General features: G+C 42.5%; 1 protein-coding gene across 2 annotated transcripts in view; it reads right to left on the bottom strand.

The window, feature by feature from the left end:
- Positions 1-1,554: 1,554 nt before the first annotated feature.
- Positions 1,555-24,630, bottom strand: part of LOC102935766 (amine oxidase [flavin-containing] A) — a 42,293-nt gene continuing 19,217 nt past the window's right edge. For both annotated transcript variants that reach the window (XM_037902756.2, XM_007064443.4), the window contains exons 4-15: positions 17,422-17,526; positions 16,096-16,187; positions 13,071-13,212; positions 12,337-12,486; positions 11,824-11,983; positions 10,899-10,995; positions 8,855-8,908; positions 7,913-7,970; positions 7,380-7,477; positions 5,795-5,906; positions 3,840-3,902; positions 1,555-3,312 (exon numbers count right to left, since the gene is read on the bottom strand). In XM_037902756.2, the coding sequence (XP_037758684.1) occupies positions 3,157-3,312; positions 3,840-3,902; positions 5,795-5,906; positions 7,380-7,477; positions 7,913-7,970; positions 8,855-8,908; positions 10,899-10,995; positions 11,824-11,983; positions 12,337-12,486; positions 13,071-13,212; positions 16,096-16,187; positions 17,422-17,526 (1,287 nt within the window). In that variant the 3' untranslated portion in view covers positions 1,555-3,156. The remainder of the gene's footprint in view (positions 3,313-3,839; positions 3,903-5,794; positions 5,907-7,379; positions 7,478-7,912; positions 7,971-8,854; positions 8,909-10,898; positions 10,996-11,823; positions 11,984-12,336; positions 12,487-13,070; positions 13,213-16,095; positions 16,188-17,421; positions 17,527-24,630) is intronic.

Genomic DNA, 24,630 nt, shown 5'->3' with positions numbered 1-24,630 from the left:
AAATTCAAGAGAGAATGTGTGCACGTACCAAATGGGTAAGGAAGTTGAAAACTCTCCAGATCATCTTATAAATAATGGTGCAGCCTGGATGATTCTCATGCAGTGGCTTTGAGTGAAGATGTAAATAGTTTGGAGCTCTCTACTGGTTGAAGTACAGTAACTCCTCGCTTAAAGTTATAGTTATGGTCCTGAAAAATGCGACTTTAAGTGAAACCATGTTAAGCGAATCCAATTTCCCCATAAGAAGTAATGTAAAAGGGGGGGGGGGGGGTTAAGTTCCAAGGAAATTTTTCACACACACGCACTCTCTCTCTCTCTTTTTTAAACAAACAATTTAATACTGGTACACAGTGACGATGTTTGTGAGGCTTGGTTGAGGTGGTGAAGTCAGAGGGTGGGATATTTCCCAGGGGATTTCTAACTGCTAAATGATGAACTAGCAATCATCTGAGCCCTCAAGGGTTAACACATTGTTGTTAATGTAGCCTCACACTCTACAAGGCAGCACGAATGGAGGGAGGGGAGACAACATGGCAGAGAGAGACAGAGTGTGTGTGTGTGAGAGAGAGAGAGAGAGAGAGAGAGAGAGACGCGCATTGCCCCTTTCAGTACACTGACCCCACTCTAAGTAGATCAGCAAGTTGAGACAGAAGCTGCTGCCAGAAGCTCCCTCTGTCCTGAACCCTGTCCTGTCCATTCCCCCCCCCCCCCCGCACTCAACGGAAATGGGGTAAGCGCGGTGCAGGAGTAGGAGGACACCCTGACATCAGCCTCCTCCCTCCCCGCCATGCACAGCAAGCAGGAGGCTCCCGGGAGCAGCTCCAAGGCAGAGGGCAGGAGCAGCACAGGGCAGTGTGGGGAGGGACACCTGAACTGCCCGGCAATTGATAGCCTGCTGGGAGGCTGCCGCACAGGGAACTTAGGGGAGCTGATGGAGGGCCGCGGGCCCACCCTGGTTCCAAGCCCCCACCAGCTGGCTCCACCGGGCTGCTCTTCCTGCAAGCCGTGGACAAAGCAGGTGGCTGCCAAACGACATTATAAGGGAGCATTGCGCAACTTTAAATGAGCATGTTCCCTAATTGATCAGCAGCGTAACAATGAAACAACGTTAACCGGGATGACTTTAAGCGAGCAGATACTGTACCTTTCTGCCTGTGGTAGTTGTGATCATTTGAGTGCTGGCACTAACCGTGCCCAGTTTTTATTGGAAGGGGACTGGTGACAAGCTGTCTCAGTGAAAAGTCCTTTGCTTTGGAAGTAGCGTCCTGTCTTGGTTCACCAGAGCCTACACTGAGTTTACTCCAGAATGACCTGCATTCATGTGTTCTCTAAGGCACAGAGGGTGAGTAAAGGGAGGGGTTAGGAGAGAGGTCACATGGGTTGAGAAGACTTCTCTTTCCGTGTCTGGTGATTAAGATCCATTGGATGTGTTTCGGTTTTATTGTATGTGATGTACCACGAGCTTTAACACAGGTGCAGATGGCAAAGTCTAAAATAAGTAGAACACTGGGCAAACTCACAAAAAAGACGCAAGTGAAAGAATCTGAAGAAAGCTTTACAAAATGGATCCTTTTATCAAGATCTGAGGACTATTGAAAGGCACATTTCACAACTGTTGAATTACAATGAAATTCCTGGACTTACATACAATATCCACATTCTTAAAAGCAGTTCATAACAATGGCACATTTTGAAATGTATATATTCCATTTCAGTTAATAACAGTGATTATTTGGTTAATACTTTTGGAGAACACACCACACCAACTATAGCCCAGCACCTGCAGAAAACAAGTTGTAAACACCGCATTAATTTAATCGGTAGACACACTCCGGCTTCTCTGAGCTCATCGTTTAGCATAAGAGAACTGCAGAAAGCAGTAGAGTGGTTTTAGGCATCCTAGTGTAGAAGAAGACAGCCTTGATTCAGTTTTTTCAAGAGGTGCAGATTAATGTTCATTCAGGGCCTGCATCTGCTCCCCTGAATATAAGTGGCTTCCGTGATGTCAGGATCAGGCCTTAAGCACTATTAAATCATTCTGTTTGTACTCTAAATTAACACGCTGAAAAGTGTTTATTTGGAAAACAAACACTCTAAAGTTCCAAGTGCAAGAAGCATTGTTGGAAAGTAGCAATAAATGTCTCCTGTATAACAGTGGGATGGCCAGAAGCATCCAATTAATGGCATTTACAAGGCAGTAATTCCAGCCCCACATGTATTTCCCCTGAAAGTAAGAGGGCAGTACAGATTATATGTGAAGGGAAACAGCAAATTAATAGGGAGCCAGGAAACTGCTGACACTGTGAAAATAATGTCTTTAGTATCCTAGGTCAGTTGGTCTATAACTTCGCTAATTCACTTCTGTCAACTTTAATAGTAGGCCAAGCAGCATTACAGGTGTATAGGACAGAAGGTAACAGATCCACATAATGTCCACATAATCCATAGCAAATTGACAACTGAGATACAGATCTCCACTGTCAGACAAGTGTGGCCATTTGTTCAATAACATACAGTCAAAAAGTTCATCTGTATTCTTTTTCTGGCTGTATTGAACTGGGGGGTGGGAGTAGAATGCTAATTATCTTCATTCAGCTCATGGCTAAGTTCTGTATCTCTATGTAATAATTACTCAAATATGTTTTTAATTAATTGTTGCTATTGTAAGTCAGATTGGCTTGTCAGTCTTATGTGCAGCAGGGATTTTACAGAAGAGCCCTCTAACCTACTCAACCTTTGCACAGAGATGGATTTAGAAACAAAGATATATATTAATTTTACTTTAAAAAAAAACAAACAAAAAACAGCAAATGGAAGAAAATATATTATCCAAGGGCATCTTGCCCTTTGCAAAGTTTCTGCTCTGGATTGTCCCCTCCAGATATTAGGAAATATATGCAATTGATTTTATGCTGTCAATCAAGACAAATTAATGTAGAAGGAAACTAGAAATGCCACTTCTTTCACCACAATAGATCTTTTTGTTGTTGAACTGACACTGATTTGAATGGTTTTGGTGTGTTAATGTAGACGTTCTTTTGAACACCTAAAGAAGGTCTCTTGCCCTTTCCAGCCTTCCGTGTGACTCCTCTCCAAAGATAACCCTTGGATTGGGAAGGGGAAAACAGCAAGTGTGCAATTTCCCATGGACACTCTTTAGTTTTGAGCTTGCAGCCCCTTTTTGTAGGCAAACAGCCCAATGGCAGCCACTGAAGTGAAGAAAGTGGAAAATCCAACGAGCTTCAGCAGTCCTGGTACAGATGGCAAGTTTCTCTCCCAAAAGGTAGTAGTGATTGGCTGGGCTGGGACATCCTGGAGGAGGAAACATTCAGTATTAGTGCAGGGTCACCTCTGCCATGAGAGGGAGAGTACAGAGCTCACGAATGTATTATATAAATCATAGGCTTCTCTTTCTTTTTAACTAAATGGGGGGCAGGAGGGGGTCCCAAAACACCTTCTGTTGTAACTTGGTCACAATATGGAAAAGGCTGAGAACCACGGATATAAACCAGACAACAGGTTAGGCAAGAAGGGTGGCCTTGTGGTTAAGGACCTAGACTGGGAGTCAGCAGAATCAGGTTCATTTCCTGGCTATTCCAAGACTCCCAGTAGTACCCTGAGCAATGAAATCATTCTCTCTGGGCCTTAGTTCCCCATCTGCAAAATAGCAAACAATATTTCCCTCCCTCACAGGGGTGTTGGGAAGATGAATCCATTCATAAGGTTAGGTGATCAGAAGCACTCATATGGCCCCATCGCTATAAGAACTTAGCTAGGGCTAGCAACCAGAACACTGTGTTTAGCTATTGCTCTATCAATACATAGGATATAAAGCTTGCCTCTGACTCTGGTTCAGGCATCCAGATTTCACCCTTTGAGATCTTTCCCATCTTGAACAATATCTGGAAGAAAAATAATGACACCACATGAACATTCATGTTTTATTTAATAATCATAGGCTGGTAATATATTAAGTAATGAAGAAAATGAAAAACTTTTTTTTTCATAAGCTAAAAGTCAGAGCAACTTGTGCAGCTTTCCCACTTGAGACCGTTGTCATAGGTTTCATCTCACCAGGCACAGGCGAAAAGGTTACCTGACAATCTACGACCTGAGAAATATTAAAGTAAGTTTAACCTTGTGTCACTCATGAGATTGAACATCTACTGGCAGTGATGCTGGTTGGATTGCCAATCACAGGGACAGGGCTGTAAATTTGTGCCTCTGAAGGTTCGATTGTGGAGTTATCCCTTGGCTTTTTGGGGAGTATAAAAATCAGTGTTTCTAAAACAACAAAAAACCATAGTGCTGTAACAAGGGCAGAGGTTTGCAAGGGCATAAAATGTCTGCAGCACAAATAGGTAAATGTCTCTGTAGCTACCACTGTTGTGGTGTGTAGAGGGAAAGAGAAGGAGGGGTGATCTGAAACACTTATGATTATTAAAATAATATACTATCATATCAAATGGAAGCCCTGGACCCGATTCTCAGTCCCACTAAGCCTCCTTTACACTGCTCTGCCAGAGTAAAGGAACAGTGGGGGGTAAAATATAATCTGTGCCCACTTGCAGGTCCTTTTATCCTGGGTACATCTACACGGCTGCTGAAAGCCAGCCTTCCAGTCCGGGGAGACAGACTCATGCTAGCTCTGCTCTAGCTATCACACTAAAAATAGCAGTGAGGACAGTGCGACAGGGATGGTGGCCTGGGCTCTCTAGCTGAGCCCAGACCCAGGAGGTCAGGCGGACTGGGGACTCGAGTGGCTAGTCTGTGCTGCCACCCATGCTGCAGTGTCCACACTGCTACTGTTAGTGCGCCAGCTCAAGCGGCGTGAGCACGAGTCCGTCTGTCTGGGCTTGGAGCAAGCCTCCCAGCTGCTGTGCAGACATCCCCAGTCTGACTGAGAAGCAAGCCCTGTATGTGCTATTTGTTTGCTCTTTTTTTTTTTTTTTTAAACAGACTGTTCGTTGCCCATGATGGATCGACAGACCTTAGCTACATGCTCTCTGTCAGAGAGAAGCAGAAGGGAGTGATCACTTGTCGTAGAAAGGTCAGATTTTAAGGGTCTATAACTGGAAATAATAGCTAGTGCAAGAAATACATAATGAGCTAAAACAAATAATGGACTCTGAGGGAAGTTGCATGGGTAGATCTGAGGGCAGAACTGGGCTTGAGGTGTTTATTTTTAGGCATAGGATACATTGCACTGGGTTGGATTTAATATTTCGGTAATGAATTTGATAACATTCAGATTTGTCTGAGACTTTAACTTGTAATGCCTCAAAGGATTTAATAATATACAGAATATAGTTAAACTTTGGCTCGTGGTGTTTTGGAATCTTGCCACTGTTCATTCTAGGAGCCCTCTTTCATTAGTACAGTTACAGTAGCTAATGAACCCAGGGTATGTCTACACTTTGAGCGGGGCAGATGATTCCCAACTCAAGGAGACCCACTTGTGCTAGCTCTCAGTGAGGGAGTAGGCTAAAAATCAAATGTAGCTGCAAGAGTGGGAGTGGTGGGAGGGGCTGCTAGCCCTGATTACGTACCTAGGGTCTCTGACCGGCACCTACTTGGGGTGGCCCTGTCACTCATGCCAGGACAGCTACATTCTATTTTTAGTGATTACCCCCCTGACGGCTAGTGTGGATGTGTCTCCTCTGGCTGGGAATCACAGCCCCAGCTCCAAATGCAGACATACTCCATGTCAGATACTAAGATCAAAATCTCCATGAAACATCTGGCCTCTTTTGGTCTTCAATAGCCATGATCAAGGAAAAGTGGCTATCCGTACCTCTCTTGCGGCTCTCTCTCCTGCCTGCACAGCCCCCTCCATGTACCCACTCCATTGGGTAGCAGTCTCTGTGCCCGCAAAGTAGATCTTGCCGACTGGCTGGCGAATGATCCTTTAAAACAAATGTAAAATGTCAAAGACCACTAACAGAAGGCTGACGATCATTTTAAAAGCAATTATTGCCCTTGACACTAGAGCCTGTTAAGTTTCTCAAGAATTCCTAAAGGGCTGGTATGGAAAGGGAAAGAAATACATTACGTTTTCCCTTCGGTTAGCATCTTACCTGCTCCTATTTACAACATGTTAACTTTAGTCAAGACACAGAAAATCAGAGAAAATCCAAGACGCAAACTGATCTCTCAGAAGATGTCTCATTTTAGTGCTTGGATAGGGAACAATCCTAAGAGGCACCAGAAATGCACTGTGGTTAAATGGATTTATTTCCCCTGTATGGCCGCTTTGCTTTTATTCTTCCATTACAACTGGATAGGAAGGATGCCTTTGCAGGGATGGGTTGCTCTTATATTTTGAGATTCAGCAGAACTTTCCCATTTGTATGGCTGCATGCTAAAGGGGAAGAGAGAGAGATGCTTCTGTGCGCAGAAGAGAAAGCTGCATCTCCCCCTTTAGGACCCTGCGCTGCTCTAGTTCAGACGCTAGCTGCACAAACTCCATAAGCTTCCTGGGCCACACAGCCACAGGAATTTCACTTCCTTTTCACAGAGGGAGAGTCTCTAGTGGTCACAGAGAAAACACTGGGTTAGACTTTAAACAGCTGCCAGAAACTAGCTCGGCCTCTGGGCAAAGCCATAAACCTCACCCATCACTCCATGGCACTCAGGCTAATAAAATATAGCACCCACATGTTCAGGGAATCCCCAGCATCCTGAAACATGGACAGGATATTCCCCAGATGACTGGCAGCCAGCTTGAGAAAAATCTTAAAAGGGCCATAGTGTGCCCCTGCCAAGGATGTATGGGTTGAGCTGTTCCCATTGTGTGCAGGAAGGAGTATCGTGTTCACCGCAAGTACTTCAGTAATAGAACTAGACTTCCGATCACTAGTAGCTGAAGTGGGCCATATGAACAAAGCAATTTTCCTATGCTCCTAGTTAGGTGTAAGAACTGTATGTCGTTGTTTGTGGGTTTGGGTTTACGTTATAAGAATTTTACTTATTTGTTCCTTCCCTGTGACTAACTGAATTAGCTCTGCCTGAGCCTGACCTTGCCGGTATTGAGTTAATGGCAACTCTCCCATTGACTTCAGTGGTCACAGCACCACTCTTCTAGAAAGCACTGAAGGAACATATTAAACATTTTAAGCAGCAAAAATGGTCAGTGACCTAGTGGGAAGAGGTCTTGTATTGCTGACATAGGTCCATTAGCCAGTGTGTTCTGTTTCACTGAAGATTATGGGTGAAATCCTGGTTCCACTGTAGTCAACAGCAAAACTCACGTTGACTTCAGTGGGGCCAGGATTTCACCTTATGCTGTATGTTCAACGTGTTTTGTATAGAAAGAATATTGTAACAATTACAAAGAAGTTACTTAAAAAAAAAAAAAAGCACAATGTTATCTTGTTTACCTTCCATATTGAGACATGATGCCTGGTGGGAAGTAGGCTGTATAACATCCCCCTGAATACTGTTCTTCACTCCAGTTCTTTTCTTCATAATGCACTGGCTGTAACAGTTAACAAGATGTGAAAGAAAGAACAAGCCCTTGGCTAGGATATTGGAAATAAAATAAGTAAATGTTTGGCTTTTAGGAAACAAAACTAGAATTTTTTTTTACAATGCTGATACAGGACTCACACTGCATGCTGTTAATACTATCCAACAGCACAAAATGAGCAGGTTTGTACTTCTATGGAGAACTGATCTCCCATATAATATAGACAACTTTGACAATTCTTATCCTCTTTTCTGGTATAGAGTCAGAGTTCTTGACTCCCGCTAGTGTTTGGGGTTCACCAGCAGCTGCGGAAGCGGGTATCATATGGCGTAACCTGCATTGCTTTTGAGAACTAAAATGTAAATGTTGTCCTTGCTTCACCATTCGGAAGAAACAAGTAGCACTACTACAATGTAAATGAAAGAACAGGCCATGGTTTCTCACATGTAAAGCCTCTTCTGAGCCCATCACTTTGGCATACAGCTCACAGATTTTTCTCTTCCTAAACACAAATATAAACAGCGATCAGAAAACAAATGAAAGAACCTCATTCTTTGCTGCTGTTCTTAACATTAAAATCTGTTTCAATACATGGTAAAGTTATTTTTGCACGTGCAACAGATTCCAAGTTCATACTCTTAGGCCAAATTTTCAAACACTGATGCCTAAGTGCTAAATCCTGATATCACATTTGGGAGGCTCATGTTGGACTGAGTGCCAATAAATGAACGTTTGTACAGTTATCTGAGGATGCAGGGTCAAATTATACTCAGATTCACTGGTATAAGTCTGGAATAGCTCCAATGAAGTCAATGGAATCACTCCAGATTTACAACAGGGTAGCTGAGAGCAAATTTCGACCTGTAAAATGCTCAATGGTATTTTATTTATTATGAATAACAAAATAAGTTTCAAACTGGACTCTTTTTTCATATATGGTTGTGGAAATAGTACTGTTGTAGACACGTATGTTTATACATGTATGTAAATAATAATAAATGTTAGAATATTTTTGTCTGGCCCTTAGGGGAAGGACACCGAAGGTTATGTACCTCAGCACTCCCTTCATGTCATTAATGGACCAACTATGTGAAAATGGTCAGGAAGGAAGCAAGCATTTTGGAATCTTTGCAGTAACCAGCAGTTGTCGCAGACCAAAACAGTGCCCCAGGACTATCTATGAAAGACAATGTGCTAGTGATAACATGAAAAAGCAGATTAAAATATCCTTAAAATGGATTCCCTGGGTGCTGTGCCTGCTTACGCAAGCTGAGTTTGGCCCTTGGCGTTTAGGAAATACTATTATCTGTAGTTGCTCTATGGGTATATAAAATTACTTGGTGAAGCATCCTAAAGAACAACTCTTTGAAATTTGTAAGTTCTTACCTCTCTTCTTTGCTGACCCGTGCAAGTCTATAGGCCTTTCTTGTAAGGATAAAACTAAAGACAAGAGGACATAAGTATTGTGCAGTGTCAATACACAGACTGATTTACAAAGCACACATATAAAGTCTTTGGTTTAGAAGACTTTACAATGAGTGAGGCAAACACACTCCTGGTAAGTCTCATTCTTTTACCAGATAAATAGCTTAATCATCACAGAATACATTTATCCATATTCAATAGCTTCTTGCATTATATCCAGAAATGATCAGCTTGTACAGAGATCACAGAGCGCAGGAGTAAAGTGCTACTTGCAGGAAGCTTACAAAACTGATTACCACGTGCTGTGCTAGCTGAAGCTTCCTAATGGGTTGAAGGTGTAGCCCCAGGTACAGCATAGTACAGCAATTCAAGGTGAAGGTGACGGAGGCATGGACTACTGACAAGGGAGAGTCTGGGGGAGATCTCAGAAAGGGGCCGAGCCCTTTGAAAGCAACTCCATCTACCCCTGCTAGGATCTGCACAGGGGTCAATAGTACCCTGTGGTAACTGGTATCAAAGAGAGCTCACAGTTCTAGAAGAATCAATAGACAACCCTATGGTGGAATGTTCAAAATTGCTCAGCATTGGCCTAATTCTCCTCTCACTGAAGTGAGCGGTGCAATGCCCATTGACTTCAGTGGGAACGGAATTAGGCAACACCCTGATCTTCCTCCAGTGTGAGGAGATAATCAATCAATACAAGACGTGCAGCCTCTCTTTCCATATCGAGATCTAAATCCGAATTGGCTAAGATCAAGACCTGAGTTTCCTTGAACTGGGCTTTAGTTTTCTTGTCCCTCTAAATTCCCAGGTAGCTGCCCCTCCTACAAGGCCACTAACACTTATTTTATTAAAAGATCCATGATTAGGTCAGCTGCAGGGCAATTGCAGGGGAGCGAGGCTACAGTATACACAACATATATTTTATGACAAGCAGTTTAGAAGGCTAGTCACATTCCTATCAGTAATTGCTCTAAGATGTTTTCAGCTAGAGTCAAATTGATTCCTGGAATAAGTCTATTGACCTCAGATGAATTTGGCTCCTGGAATCCTTCATAAAGTTGTGCATATTAGCAAAGAGATGATTTCGACATTGATTTTAGTAGCAAGAAAAAATATTTACATTCCTGTTGCTGACAGTAACTTGAGAGGAATGTTAGGGGGTTTCATGGTGTTCAGAACAAGGACATTTTAAAACTGGGTGTCCATAACGTTACACAATTCAATAGGAGTGTTAGGCTCTCTCTGTATGGTACTGTACTTGCAGTTATTTGGTATATATACACAAGTGTTTTTTCAGCTTGTTTGGAAGGTTCGCCTTGGATTTAAAATGGAAACATTTAGTAAACTTTTCTTTAATTTATATTCACTTAATTCACTCTTTTCAAAAGCCACTAAGTGCTGTTACACATTTTCCAGCTCTCCTTCCAAAATAAAATGCTAAATACTTGGCAGTTTCTCCAGAATTCCAAATCTGACACTGAGCAGCTGTGCTTTGACCGAATTACAAGATGCTGTGAGGAACAGTCCTTCATCTCTCCTCAATGCATTGCAGATTCAAGACAAACAATGGCTTCTGTCAACTGCATTTTCAGTATTCAGCATGGCCAAAAGAGAAGGCCCAGTATAGCCAGAGCAAGATGCTTGGTAAATTTGAGTAAGAGAGGTTTAATTTCTAGGGACCCAATTCAGCAAAACCCTTAAATGTGTGCTTAACTTCAACCATAGGAATAGGCACATTGGACAATGTACCTCCCTTCCCACCAGCCTCCTCACAGCTGGTGAAAAGCCTCTCTCCAAGGAATCCAGAAGCTTGAAGGGGCTGCATAACTACTTTATCCCACACAAGAGGATGCCCAAAGACTGCAGCTGGCCCAGTGTGCCTTCCATGCATCCTTACAATGTATGAATATCACCTATAGTGATTTGCATGCTTTCCAATCCCCTCTGTAAGTCCTTTAAAAAGCATCTAAAAATCTAGGAATATGGACTAGGGGCTCCTTACCCTATAATGGCAGGCACAGATCCATCAGGTTTGGAATCATCTAAGGTTATTGAAATTGGAGCTTCTTCGTCCTCAATAAGCATGCAGCCACAGTAATCTGACAGGAGAAAGGAAACAGATATAATAACTGCTGGGTGTTATTCACTGGTAGTAATGAAAAAAATTCCATAAAAAGAAAATGTAGAGCTGTTCTTCATTCACTGATAATACCAAGAAATCTGGAACCTCCTTCTAGCATTCTCTCTCTCCCTGTCAGTACAGTTTCCCAAACTGCGTGTATACACACATCCTAATTTGTTTTTAAATGGAGATTTTGTTGCTTTGCATGAATTTATTTGTGACTCACAGAAAGTTATGGAGACTTACTCTTATCAAATAACAGAAACTGAAAAAAAAATTCAGACTTAGTAGAAATATATTTTATTTGTTCCTCAAGTAGCTTGCCCAAAACAACACCAGAACCCTATTCTTGGCAAGCCTACTCAGTGGAGACTCAATCTTGTACTCCTTGTGGAACTCTCAATGGGGATTACACAGAAGTAGGGTAGAAACAGCAGGGGTAGGACATAACATAGGAATTGCCATAGTGAATCGGACCCCTGGTCCGCCCAGTCTAGTATCTCGCCGCTGATAGTGATCAGATGCTTCAGAGGCAGGTGCAAGAAACCCTGTAGTGGACAACGGTGGAATGACTTGGTGGCTGGTTGAAGAGATATAAATCCTCATAACATAAAAAAAATCCACCTGTTTAATGCAACGGTGGCTGTTCTGATATTGGAAATGAAGCATCCTCACACACAGTTCTGGAAACTTTTTTTTTTGCCCATTCTCTAACACTTAAAGACGATAAACCCGTGGCTTTAAAATTAGTGTAGCACTAAACTCCCAAGTTCTTCATTTTTCCCTGGGGTTGATACCCACATACCCATCTTCTTCCAGAAGGCCTCTTTATAGTACACCATGCATTTAATGACAGAACCCATAGGAAGACGGTGAATTAACTGGTTTCTCTCTGACGGTAGTTCTGGGTTGAAATGGATCTTTGTAGTCAGGCCTGGGGGGATGGCACTAATCACATAACTGCCCTGAAACACAAGGAATTGATATATCACACACACACCTTCAATCTTAGATATGAACATAAATATTATTTTCCTTTATTTAAGATGACCTTTGTGGCACTATAATATAAAATGACACAATAAAACAAAGCAGATAGAAGGTAGACTAATGTCAGAAGCCAACTAACAATACACTAATATGAGACCCAGTCATAAATAAATCAGTAAAGCAGATTTCAAAGACTTTTAGGGGAGTCTGAGAAGCAGAGACACACAAATGTGTGGTGCTGATTACATTTGGCTAAGAGCTGCAGCGGACATTTCCCCACACACACATACACTCTAAATGCAAATTACTATTATTTTTATTGAATTACCTCATATATCTCATGGTTTAGAGTCTCCACGATGACATTATCACCTGACTGATCAATGCAAACTACAGGCCTCTCCAGTTTAACTCTGCCTTTGAGGAGTTCCATTATCTTTTCTGTAATCTGACCAGAACCCCCAACAAACTTCCGCTCCTGGAAAAAAAAAAACCCACCAAGAAATCATCTTCAGAGTAGAGTCTATCATAAATTCTGTTAACACACGAGAAGATCAGGGTCAGATTTTCAAGTACACAGAGCGCACAAACAAGGCCAGATTTTCAAGAGTTGTTTTGAGTTAACTAATCAAGTTATCCAAGTACACTTTTTACTACACTTATATTTAGTTTGAACTACACTTGCTTTGTATGCTTGAAGGACACTCATACATTCAATAATAAGTGGCCATGGAAACCAAAATGGCAGCTATTACAACAGCAGCAAAAAAACCTATGTTGAAGGGATGTGGGGAGGGAAGTTAAATAAATTGTCCTGCTTTAACTTGAGGCCTAGATTGATTAGATGCCACATTGTACAGAGCTCCCATAGATGATAATCTGACACTTTCAAACACATATTGAACTCTTGCACTGTGTAAATTATTGATTGATTATTGATTATTATTGATTATGCATCTTTTCATTAACTGCAGAGAACTTGTTAAGTTTGTGCAATGGAAAAGGACCACCACACTTGTTCATTATGATCTCAAGAAAGGAAACATTTATGACATTCTGTACCTGCCCCCCATTGGTTACGGAAAATATCCTGGTTGTCCCCCCACACAGCTTCACGTACCACAGGAACCAGAGAGCAGAGACCTCATGTGGCTCAGAGGTGACATTGATATTCACAAAGAGAGTAGCAAACTCTCTGGCAGTTCTGTATGCAAAACAAAAGCAAAAAGACAACGAGGTTAGGAAGTAGATATTAGAGCTGGGTAAAAGTTTTTGGATAATTAGTACATTTCACCAAAAATGCATTTTTCAGGGGCCTGAAACAAAATCACAAATTCAGGTTGAACTTAAATAGTTTCAGCTGAAAAAAACTGGGGAAGTTTTTTTTTTTTTTTTTTTGGCAATATCAAAATGTTTTGGTTTTGACATTTTGTTTTGAAACTTCACTTTCAAAATGAAATATGATTTCAAAACAATATTTAAAATATTTCACTGCACCTGAACAAAATGTCTGTTTTTTTGTTTTGGTGAGAAAAACCATAACAATTCTGTTTTGGTTCAAAACAGGTTTTTGTTGTTGTTAGCCATTGAACTTAAATTCAATTAGTCACTAAGCAATAATAAATATTAATTTGCTGTTGGCTATTATTAGTTTTTCTTTATTATCTTTGAACAAGGTTATTTCCCGAAAGCGCACAGATCATTTTTGCTCAATTCAATTTTTTTGGCCGATAGAAAGGACTATTTGAATATGTTTATAAGAAGCTCCCTACCATTTACCCATTCTTATTTACCCTGCTTCTTAACTAGTTTCCCAGTTGCCCCTACTGCCACAAAACAAATATTTTCTCAACAGGAGATGCATTTGATAGCCAGTTAGTGGAGGTCTTCTGCCTTTCTCCTCCATGGGGAGCTCATCAAGTACACCACTCCCACGGTTTGATACATCCCTGGTAGCTTAAGGAGTACATTTCCAAGGCCACTCCTTACTCTCCCACATGTCACTGCAATAAATTTTATTGCCTCGTCAAATTTAAGTACTACAATGTACAGCAATGTACAGCAATCATAGTAAATATATATACAGAGGGCCAAATTCCCTGCTGGTGTAACTCCACTCAACACAACAGTGTTACACCACCAGAGAATTAGGCCCAGAGTATTCACCTATATTTCACTTGTGATTTGTTAATTAGCATACTAAATTAGATCATTTATGAAAGACAGTCAAAGTGCTTCCAGATAAAGTTTCATTAACAGAGAGAATCTCTATTCATCTGCTGAGGTAACCAACTTAGCAAGCTATCTCTGATGGAATATGTAACTTGTGAACTTTTACAGCCCTTTCTTACTTTGGCTCTGAGGGTAGATTTAATTTACTTAGGCATGCGCTTTACTTGCCTTTGCAAGTTATTGGTGTGGCTCTGAAAGTACCCAGCATGCAGAAAGATGAGTTTCCTACTTATAATACTACCATTCTGAGCAGTGGCTCAGAAACTTTGATTGGTTTGAAGGGAATAAAGCAGAGAGAGTTTTGAGTTTTTGAACATATCTCAGCTCAACATCCTCATTAAAATTACAAGAATCAGCAACAGAATCAGTTTTGTTCACATTGCACAGAAGCACTGTAGCATACAGATTATTATAAATCTAGTACTGCTTATACATCTGTGAGTTACTGACTTAGAAGAAAGTCCATTTGGTGTAGAAAGGACTGCTCACAATTACTTTTATAGACTACAACAGTGATTCTCAACCTATTACCATCATGGGCTACATAAGCAGCTCTCTATGTGTTATGTGGGCCGCATCCACACCTGTATATATACTACCTGTATGGCCCTGAGCATGTTACATGGGCCACAGCTGTGTGCTGACTGGGCTCCAGGTTGATAACCACTGGACTATGCATGGGCAGACAAGTGGCTTATAAAATTAATTGTATGGAAAATATCATGCAATAACGATCAGGACAGAAACCTAGTGGCCATATTCTGTAAGCCTCAGAGCAGGAGAAGGATTCGGAGAAGCACAATACCTTGAGGGAGAAAGTAGTCGGAAATCTTTGATATAGTGCTAAAAACTAGTAAGAAAGAAAAGGCAAACAGTGCTTAGCTGCCTAAATAAAAGGTACTGTACTAAGTATAGAGGTGGAAGCTATTCTAGTACAGTGTAAGGGAATGGCACAGCAAAGTGGGATAGGTTTAATACAGTCTACCTGGTTCTCTTTGCCTCATTATAGGGCGGATGCTATGAAATGAGGAAGGAAGAGCAGACCACAACTGGAGCTGCTGACTCCACATCCAGGCAGTGGTGTTTTTACTCAGATAGCACCTGGAAGTGCATGGCACTTTACAGACAAGGAAAAGACAATGCCCATTCCCACAAAAGCTTACAATCTAAGACCCTAGTGCTGCCAGGTGCCGAACACTGGGAGTTGAGGTGCTCAGCTCCTTGCATGTTCAACTCTCTTAACCTGCCCTCATAGACCAACTGCTGTAAAACCCATATATCATTTTTATTTATTTATGATGTTTGGGCTTGCTCTAATTAGTTAATTTTTTATACACCGCACCACCAAAAAACTACTCTAGTTGTGGCCTCACTAATGCTGAGCAAAAAGAAACAATCACTTAACTCGTTTTACATGGGTACTTCTGCTGAGACAATCTAGTATCACATTTGCTGCCTTTGTGACAGCACAGCACTGTTAATGCATTCAATTTATCATCCACTATACCTTTACAACCTTCCCTCTTCCTACTGTCTACCCAATTATCTTCTATTCTTTGCTGGAGCATTCAATTATTCTTCATACATTAGCCACCTTGCCTCTGTCCTTATTGAATCTCATTTCAGTGATTTCAGAAACATCTAATTTGTCAGGCTCATTCTATATTTTTAACTCTCTCCTCGTAAGTCATTACAATCCCTTTTCCCTTTGCATCATCTGCAAAACTGAAGTCTGACCTGACCCACTTGAAGTCAATAAGAGCATGATCAAGACCTCAGTAAGTGCACTTTACACCCCATCATATAACGTGCCAAGGAAGCTAGAGGATTTTAAAGTGAATAAAATGTTATCTACTTGGTCCAGCAAATTTTGTCGGTGAGCTCTTTCATTGTCATTTTGTCCCATTCTGCAGCATGTGGGGCCGCCCAGGGTGCATCAGCAGGGATCTACAAATGAAGGCAAAATATTAAACTTAGTGCATAGTATATTACTACCTAGTCATATTTAGTCTGCAGCCCCAGGTCTGCTAATATAGTGGGTCAAATTTGCTCCCACCTACTGGTACACTGGTGTAAATCTGGACTCTCTCTGTTTCATCAATAGATACACTCATGCAAACCCAGAGTAAAACTGAGGGCAGAATCTGGCCTTTTATTCACACTGTAAAACTGAACTACACATTTCATGCTGATCTGCTGCCTACAAGTCTCAACACAGGAATGCACTACTGTTTATTTGAATCTTGTCAAAAGAAAGGTATTATCAGAGATTTCTGGGAGAAAGCATGTAGTGTAGGTACATCATAATGCAAAACCTTACACATATGAGTAACTTGTCCTTGTGTGAGTGAAGTTATTGAGGTGTGTGAGTCTTTGCCAGATTGGCCTTCAGTTCAGTAGTAAGGTTATGGAACAGTTGACAGATACCTGAAAGTTTGGAATCCTCTGCAGGGATTTTTTTGCACAGTGGATGGTCAAGAATGTTAAAAGTTCCATTTCTGAAGCATTTACAAATTTTGGTTTTAAAAATGTCACTCTGAACTAGCCTGTAGTCCATCTTACGTAGCTGCCCACAAACATCAATATCATCATAACAGTAAGCGCCCCCGCAACTCCTATGCTGTCCTTCCTGGACCTACAGCAGGGGTAAGCAAGTGCTAAGCACATCCGCTGCTTTGCCCCATCCTTGAGCACGTTGGCAGAATCTTGACTTTGCCTCTTTCCCAATACACTGGACAGCATAGCTGCGCCACCATAGGAGGTAATACTCCCCTACTGGTCTGGATTAGTAACGTATTGCTATTCTCCCCAAGCAAGGCAGGAATCTTACCTCTGTGACGTACAGTGCTTTTCCTGGGGCCCTGCAGCTATATCCTTTATAAAGGGTAGACTCTCTAAACACAATCTAGGCTTCCATGGTCCAGGGTTTGACATTTTTAAAAGTCCTTTAGTAAAATAGCACATTTTAGCCTCCAATCTTTAGCCATAAAAATCACTTCTACCCTTTCAGTGCACGTGCCCTGATATCGTTCAGTGTTTCTGGTTGTTGTCTGACACTCCATATTGGAATTCTGAAAGGGTTTTTCTGAACCTTCATGTAAAAAAGCCTGTTCCCTGTGATACCAAGACTGATGGTGTAATCTCATGATAGATTTATATGCAGTCCGCATTTACATCATACCTCTTTCCCCATTTCATTCATTGTCCTCCACAGATTGTTATAATCCAGGTAAATTATGGGATTCCATATGGGAGGGAATGCACCCTGGAATGGGTAGGACTTCCCCTGAAATGCACAAATAAAGGTAACCAACTGAGATACAACAGAAAACGGATCAAGGCTTCACGGCAGCACAAATTAAACAGAAATTGCAGTTACCAAAGCAATATTATAATTAACTTTCAATCCAAAAAGTCTTTGTAAATGAACCCTGGGCAAATTTCTGCTGTGAGAAATGCTGATCAACAAGTAGGCCAGGTGACAAACTGTTAAGAAAACCAAGTTGTCTTAATAGGATCCAAAAATTCAGTTTTTCTAGCATCTGGTTTTAGATAATAGAGCAGATTTCAGCCATGTCTGAGGGCTTGTATACACATAAAAATAATCTGGAATAAGGTAGGGTGTGACTTTAAAATAGATTAGCGATTTCTGATTAACTCCATGTATGGATGCTCTTATTCCAGAATAAGAATGTCTTAATGCACAAAATATTCACACACAGGAAATAGCTATTCTGGAATAACTCCTCAGGAAGACAAGTCCTAAACGTTAAGTATTCCTTGCTGCTAAGCCTGTTACTGATGGCTGAAACTGAGACAATTTGGTAGCTCACACTGAATAAGCAACCAAAAGTTTGGATAAACTCTCAATAAGCGTCAGAACTACCTGAATGTCTTTGACTGCAGTCACCGATCATCGGTCACTAGGCTTAGAAACTTGGCCACATTCCTTTGTGATATGACGCATCCTGAGACAACACTAGCATCTAAAAAATTCTCTACTAAAAACAAACCAATTAAAAAAACCCTCCAGATGTTTTTGGCTTCAGAAAATAATTCTCGTTATGAATACATACAAAAATGGATCTGCCAGGAAACTGCTGCAGCTATACAGGCTACTTCCGATGACCTTGCGAAATCATTAAAAGGAAAGCAATCCAACGACACACATTTGAGCAGCTGGTTCTCTTGACAGCTCTTATCTGAATGAGGAGCTGGATCAACAGTCACCATATTTTCCTCACCGAATCATTCTAAACCTGCTCCTCTTGAAATCAATGTCAAAATTCCCATTGACTCTGTGCTGTGTGTGTGTGCGCGCGCCCTGTTAATTCTCTTCTGACTGGCTTTCTACAGAGATCCTCACACCAAAACCCTACACAAGGGCATTTCACCACCCGGGTTGGTGAGACTAGTAAAGAAGGCAAACCTCAAGATTTAGGGTCAAATTATGGCTGTCCTAGTGCAGATGTGCAGAGACGAGAGGATACAGGAGGCAGCTATAGTTCTGCACCGGGAGGGTGGGTGGCGTCGCCTGGCATAGCCAGTAGTATTTGACCCCTCAGTAAGGTGTAGCCATGATCCTTCTATCTCCACACAATGACCTGAGGCCAAAGGGCTTCTCTGGGATGGGATGGGGAACGTGGGCTACACCTTTGTCCCAACTGTAGCAAGAGCTGGTAGTGAACCTGCTCTCACAGCAAATCTAGGAGGTATAGTGCCAGCTAGTGGCCCAGCTAGGTATAATGCCTTGAGCCACTGTCACCTCCTCCCACTCTCAGTGCTGCTTAGGCTCCCAAAGTCCTTAAGGGTTGTTTTTTTTTTTTTTTCCAAATTATGTTGAGCACTTGAAAAAGGGTACTCCCTCTGGGTACTGGGTACTTGTTTAGCTCAGAGTTCTTTTGTAGCCATTCTCAACCATCGGGGCCACAGTTTCTCCCCCATCTTTTTTAGGAGAGGGTGGGGTGGGAATTGCTGCCCATAATCTCTTCTCCACGTCCCTCCAATGTGGCTGCAGTATGTGCACTTGCTGCTACCAGAACAGAATGAACGCTCCCATGAACCAGCTGCAAGGTAGTTATTCAGATCAAGACAAACTGCTTCCTCCTTCGCTTTGGGCAGCAGCTCTGAAGTGGAATTTGGAAGAGAACAAACTGTGCTGTAGGGTGGAGCAGATACGAATGGATGGATGCTGAATCATGACGTACTGGCTAGTACAGCAGAAGTCCTAGCTTGGTAAACTAATACTATTCATAAGGGATAAATGCTATAGGAAGGAGCAAATTATTTGGTTTTTAAAAATCTTTCTTACTGCTTTGTTTAAAAAAAAATCATACTCTGTATTTGTGGAGCTTAACTATTATTAATCAGGACTCTAGATGCATCTGAAATATCAGCACGCACTCTCTCATCATAAAACAAAGCGAATGCCACTGAAAGGCAAAGGGCAAGGTCTAAGTTCACCATCTCATTGCCTTAAAGATTAATTATTACTGAGGCTACAAAGCCAGGTGTTGCAATGCAGAGGTGACAGTGAGGGAATGGGCAGAAATAAACTCTCCCTTCAGAATGAATGACAATATGAAAACTTCCCACAGCTCTATCTCCTGCATGACTAGAAGATGGAACAAGCCTCACCCAACTCTTAGCTACAGAAAGCCAAAATAGATACAAGAAGGAGGTACTTTCTCTTTCAAAGAAGCTCAGTTTCTTTTTACTGTGTAATAAAGACCCTTCTTCACACAAACTGGCAATATGGATACTGAACTTCCATTGGGAATGGACTAGCTAACACACAACACCTCACATTTTAAGCCTATTTTACTCAATCCCAGAAAGTGTTTATTTTTTAAAAAAAAAGTGGCAGAGTCACTTTTGTGAATGTAGGTTCAAAATAAATCCCTCCCATCCCTTCCCTCCCTTATTCAAACGAAGGCACTCCTTTATCAGTGTCCACAGCAAGAGCCAGATAATAATAGCTGACAGTAACTCTACAGGCCCTCTTCCAAAGCAGCTCTGCCAATGTTAGCTATTGATTCAACTGATTTAGGCAGCAAAATGCTCAGATACTCCAAAAACTCTTCTCTGATTTACTGCAGTTGGAACTCCGAATGTGACAGACAGAATCTGCACGCTCTCTAGCCATACTGGCTGCGTCTACACTAGTGTTCTCCGGCACATTTCCCACTGCTGCACTAGCCCCAGTTCAGCTCCACTGCTAGTGCAGAGCGGCTGCCAATACTTTAACCACCATGTAATCTAAGCCTACTCGGAGCAAGTTTAGAAATGTTTAGCATTACTTCTGACACTCATTTCTTCTTTTATTATTTACTATTATTGGTATTGCAGTATAGCGCCTAGGAGCCCCAGTCTCAGACCAGGACCCCATTGTGCTAGTTACTATATAAACACAGAACAGGAGAGCTTACAGTCCAAACATTGAAATTATTGTGCTTTTATTTATTTTCTTTTGCTAAACTGAGGCAATAGCACTGGCTTGGTATGTAACAGCTTTCAGTAACTGACTGGAATTTTAATGGTATTTGGAGGGCCAAATCCTGGGCCCTAAAAAGTCAGTGACAAAATTTCTATTGACATTGGTGGACTGAGGATTAGGCCTTGGGTGAGGTGTTCGATCAGCGGCTCTGAAGACTAAATTTCTTCTGCTGACCTACAGCATTGAAAGCCTGAGCAGGGAGGACCAGCTGCACCAGCGCAACTAACACCTAGACAGAGCTCTGGCACAGAAGGAATGCGTCCATGCCCTTTCATGCCCCACCCTGGATGTGACAAACTGGCTTTCTAAAGAAAGTAGCAGAAAGGATCACTGGGGTCCCTTTATTTCATAGAATCATAAAATATGAGGGTTGAAGGGACCTCAGGAGGTCATCTAGTCCAACCCCCTGCTCAAAGCAGGACCGATCCCCAACTAAATCATCCCAGCCAGGGCTTTGTCAAGCCTGACCTTAAAAACCTCTAAGGAAGGAGATTCCACCACTTCCCTAGGTAACGCATTCCAGTGCTTCAACACCCACCTAGTAAAAAAGTTTTTCCTAATATCCAACCTAAACCTCCCCCACTGCAACTTGAGATCACTACTCCTTGTTCTGTCACCTGCTACCACTGAGAACAGTCTAGATCCATCCTCTTTGGAACCCCCTTTCAGGTAGTTGAAAGCAGCTATCAAATCCCCCCTCATTCTTCTCTTCTGCAGACTAAACAATCCCAGTTCCCTCAGCCTCTCCTCATAACTCATGTGTTCCAGTCCCCTAATCATTTTTGTTGCCCTCCGCTGGACTCTTTCCAATTTTTCCACATCCTTCTCGTAGTGTGGGGCCCAAAACTGGACACAGTACTCCAGACGAGGCCTCACCAATGTCGAATAGAGGGGAACGATCACGTCCCTCGATCTGCTGGCAATGCCCCTACTTATACAGCCCCAAATGCCATTGGCCTTCTTGGCAACAAGGGCACACTGTTGACTCATATCCAGCTTCTCGTCCACTGTAACCCCTAGGTCCTTTTCTGCAGAACTGCTGCCTAGCCATTCGATGCCTGGTCTGTAGTGGTGAATGGGATTCTTCCATCCTAAGTGCAGGACTCTGCATTTGTCCTTCTTGAACCTTATCAGATTTATTTTGGCCCAATCCTCTAATTTGTCTAGGGCCCTCTGTATCCTATCCCTACCCTCCAGCGTATCTACCTCTCCTCCCAGTTTAGTGTCATCTGCAAACTTGCTGAGGGTGCAATCCACACCATCCTCAAGATCATTAATGAAGATATTGAACAAAACCATACTGAGGACCGACCCTTGATTTACTTCCTTTCACCTGCTAAACTCTAGCGATTCTAACCACAGGGGCTGGATCTTTCCCTCAGAATTACTCCCTTGTCCCCCACAAAGTAAGGTAGAGGTGTGGTGGGGTATGTGTGGTGCTGGTGACTTCTACAACAATAACCTTCCTGGCCGGCCTGGACCCTGTGGAGAGACCTCAGTGAAGTCTGGGATCTGTAGATGGCGAAATGATGCGCTGCGTACAGAAGGGGGAAGAGTCAAGCGGGATGCACCTTTTACTCCCCTCAAACCAGTGAATTAGAACAGTGGACAATTAATACAGCGTGAGGCTGCGTTAACTTCTATGTAGTTCTTCTGTGCCAGGGAAGGCAACTTCAGGAGGAGTGGGATCCTGGAGGAAGCAGCAACTGGGGAAGTCCTTGACTACATGGCTCCAATGGAGCCACACTGCCAGGGAGATGATGGGGCTGAGATTAGAGGTCCCCAAATCTAGCATGTAGACACAGAACCTCCATGCAGATAGCCTGGGCCTGCCGGAGACCTCAGGAGATCTGTGGAGCATGCGGGGCAGGGAAGCTGCTACTTCAACCCAAAGGACTGATACAAGGAAAGCTCCAAGGGGGAAATCATTGATCTATCTATGCAGATACTTATCCTGGTGCCCATCACTGTAGTTTCTGACCATCTTCCATCCCCATGCCATCTTCTTGCATGGGTGTTTTCAGGGGAGGGGGAAATCCAGGCCAAGTGGTTATTGGCCCAAGAGTTTATATAACTGCTCTTAAAAGTTGCCACATCCCAAGCAGGGCATCAGTGGCATCTTTGTTCTTTATAGAGGGGTTCACTGCGGTGAGCAAGGGTTGAAATTATCTCATTTTTATGCTAGTTGTAATGTTCTGGGTGGATTACCTTGAACTACTGTTTCCTTAACTGAAAAGCAAATAACCTCCTGGCTTGGTTCCCATGCTAATAGCCAAGCTGCCTGACTAACCCACAGAGTTTATTTAATTTTTCTTTCCCTAGGGTGTTGAGTACTTTCCTACAGACTTTAATCCTGCTGCCTGCCTGACTTAGTTACCTCACACCAAACAAAAGAAAACAATCTGATGCTCCACAGCTCAGTGCTTAGCAAAAGCAATTTGGAGAGAAGGCTTCTGTTAGAGCTGCACTGTGCACACACAGGGCTAAATGGTGGGATTTAGCCCACGGTAGGATGCACTTCGGAGCCATCCCACCCCAAGCAAAGTTCAGGGAGATGCAATCCCACCCTAAGCTTCAAGATGTGCAAGGGAAGTGCACAGCTGCACCCACCTTGAGGATGGCACAGCCTACTCCTCTCTGCTGATCTGGGGGCTGGGGGAGGGAGGGCAGAGGTGTGTGTGTGTTTTGAAACGTGTCTCTTCTCCCACGCCTCCTTTGGGGCAATGTGCACCACGGTGGTACCTAGAAGAAGTAGCCCCTGTGTTCCCCTGAATGCAGGGACTGAGACTGCCCTTGGGCCTTGCACAATGCACACAGGTTGGGCTGGAGCGGTGGTTCCTTATGCCATCATGCCCTTCTTCCCAAGTGCTCGTGCATAAGGAACAAGAACATTCAGATTTAGAATGTCTGTCGTTCCCCTTATTGGATCTGATTCTGCAGTTCACAAATCTCTACACAGACTTGCTCACACCTTCGCCGGCTGCATCTTCATCCCCGTGTATGTAGACGGACGTGCCAATTCTGCTTGAGCTACTGTACTAAAAGGTACCTAGGGGCAGTTTGGGCCGCGGTTTAGGCTAGCTACCAAAGTATATACCCAAAAGGTCTGGGAGGGTTTGTATTCAGGTAGTTAGCCTGAGCTGCCACCCATGTTACCCCCAGCTACAACGCTATTTTTCATGTGCTAGCTTGAGCAGAGCTAGTGTGTGTCTGCGTACCTGAGCTGGAAAGCACGCTCCCAGCTGCAGTATAGATGTACCCTTTGCGTGGAAGAAGTCATTCTATATAAGACACCATAATTTACATGCAAACGACTGCCATTTGCCAGAAGTTCATATGCTTTGAAAACGCTGAGTGAATGCAGCACAACCAAAATTAAAAAAAAAAAAAAAATCCCTGATCTACCCATTGATTTTGTGTATCAGTGTGAATGCTGCAGACAGACACCAATAGGCTACACATTTTGTAAGAGGAGCTTCATTTAACACCACAGCAAGGTACCAACAGCTATGATTTCTAGAAGCTTCTGTTCAACTGACATGAAAGTGAACATGGAGGATAATGGGACTTTCAATGAAAGTAACATATCAGACAGAAAAAAAAACACCCCCCTACCCCCACCCCCCGTCAACCAGATCTGTGAAGGAAGAAGTCCTCCCTTTCCCCCTCATTCCTAAAACACTCTTACTGGGCAGGGGGCCAATAAATAAAGAACAGTCTTGCTGGAGAGATAGCCTAGTAGCTAAGCAAAATCTACATGCCAAAACCAAATATATTTAGTGTTTCAGAATATGAACTAGCTTTAGATTCATGTTGGTTGACATGGTAACAAGTGGAGTTCTTTCTATAGAAAAAGGGAGAACAAAAAATGCGAAAAGACAGACAGCAGGTTTG

The sequence above is a fragment of the Chelonia mydas genome, chromosome 1, assembly GCF_015237465.2.
Source record: "Chelonia mydas isolate rCheMyd1 chromosome 1, rCheMyd1.pri.v2, whole genome shotgun sequence".
In the NCBI taxonomy this organism is placed as follows: domain Eukaryota; kingdom Metazoa; phylum Chordata; order Testudines; family Cheloniidae; genus Chelonia; species Chelonia mydas.
This window is presented reverse-complemented; position numbering and strand designations above follow the sequence as displayed.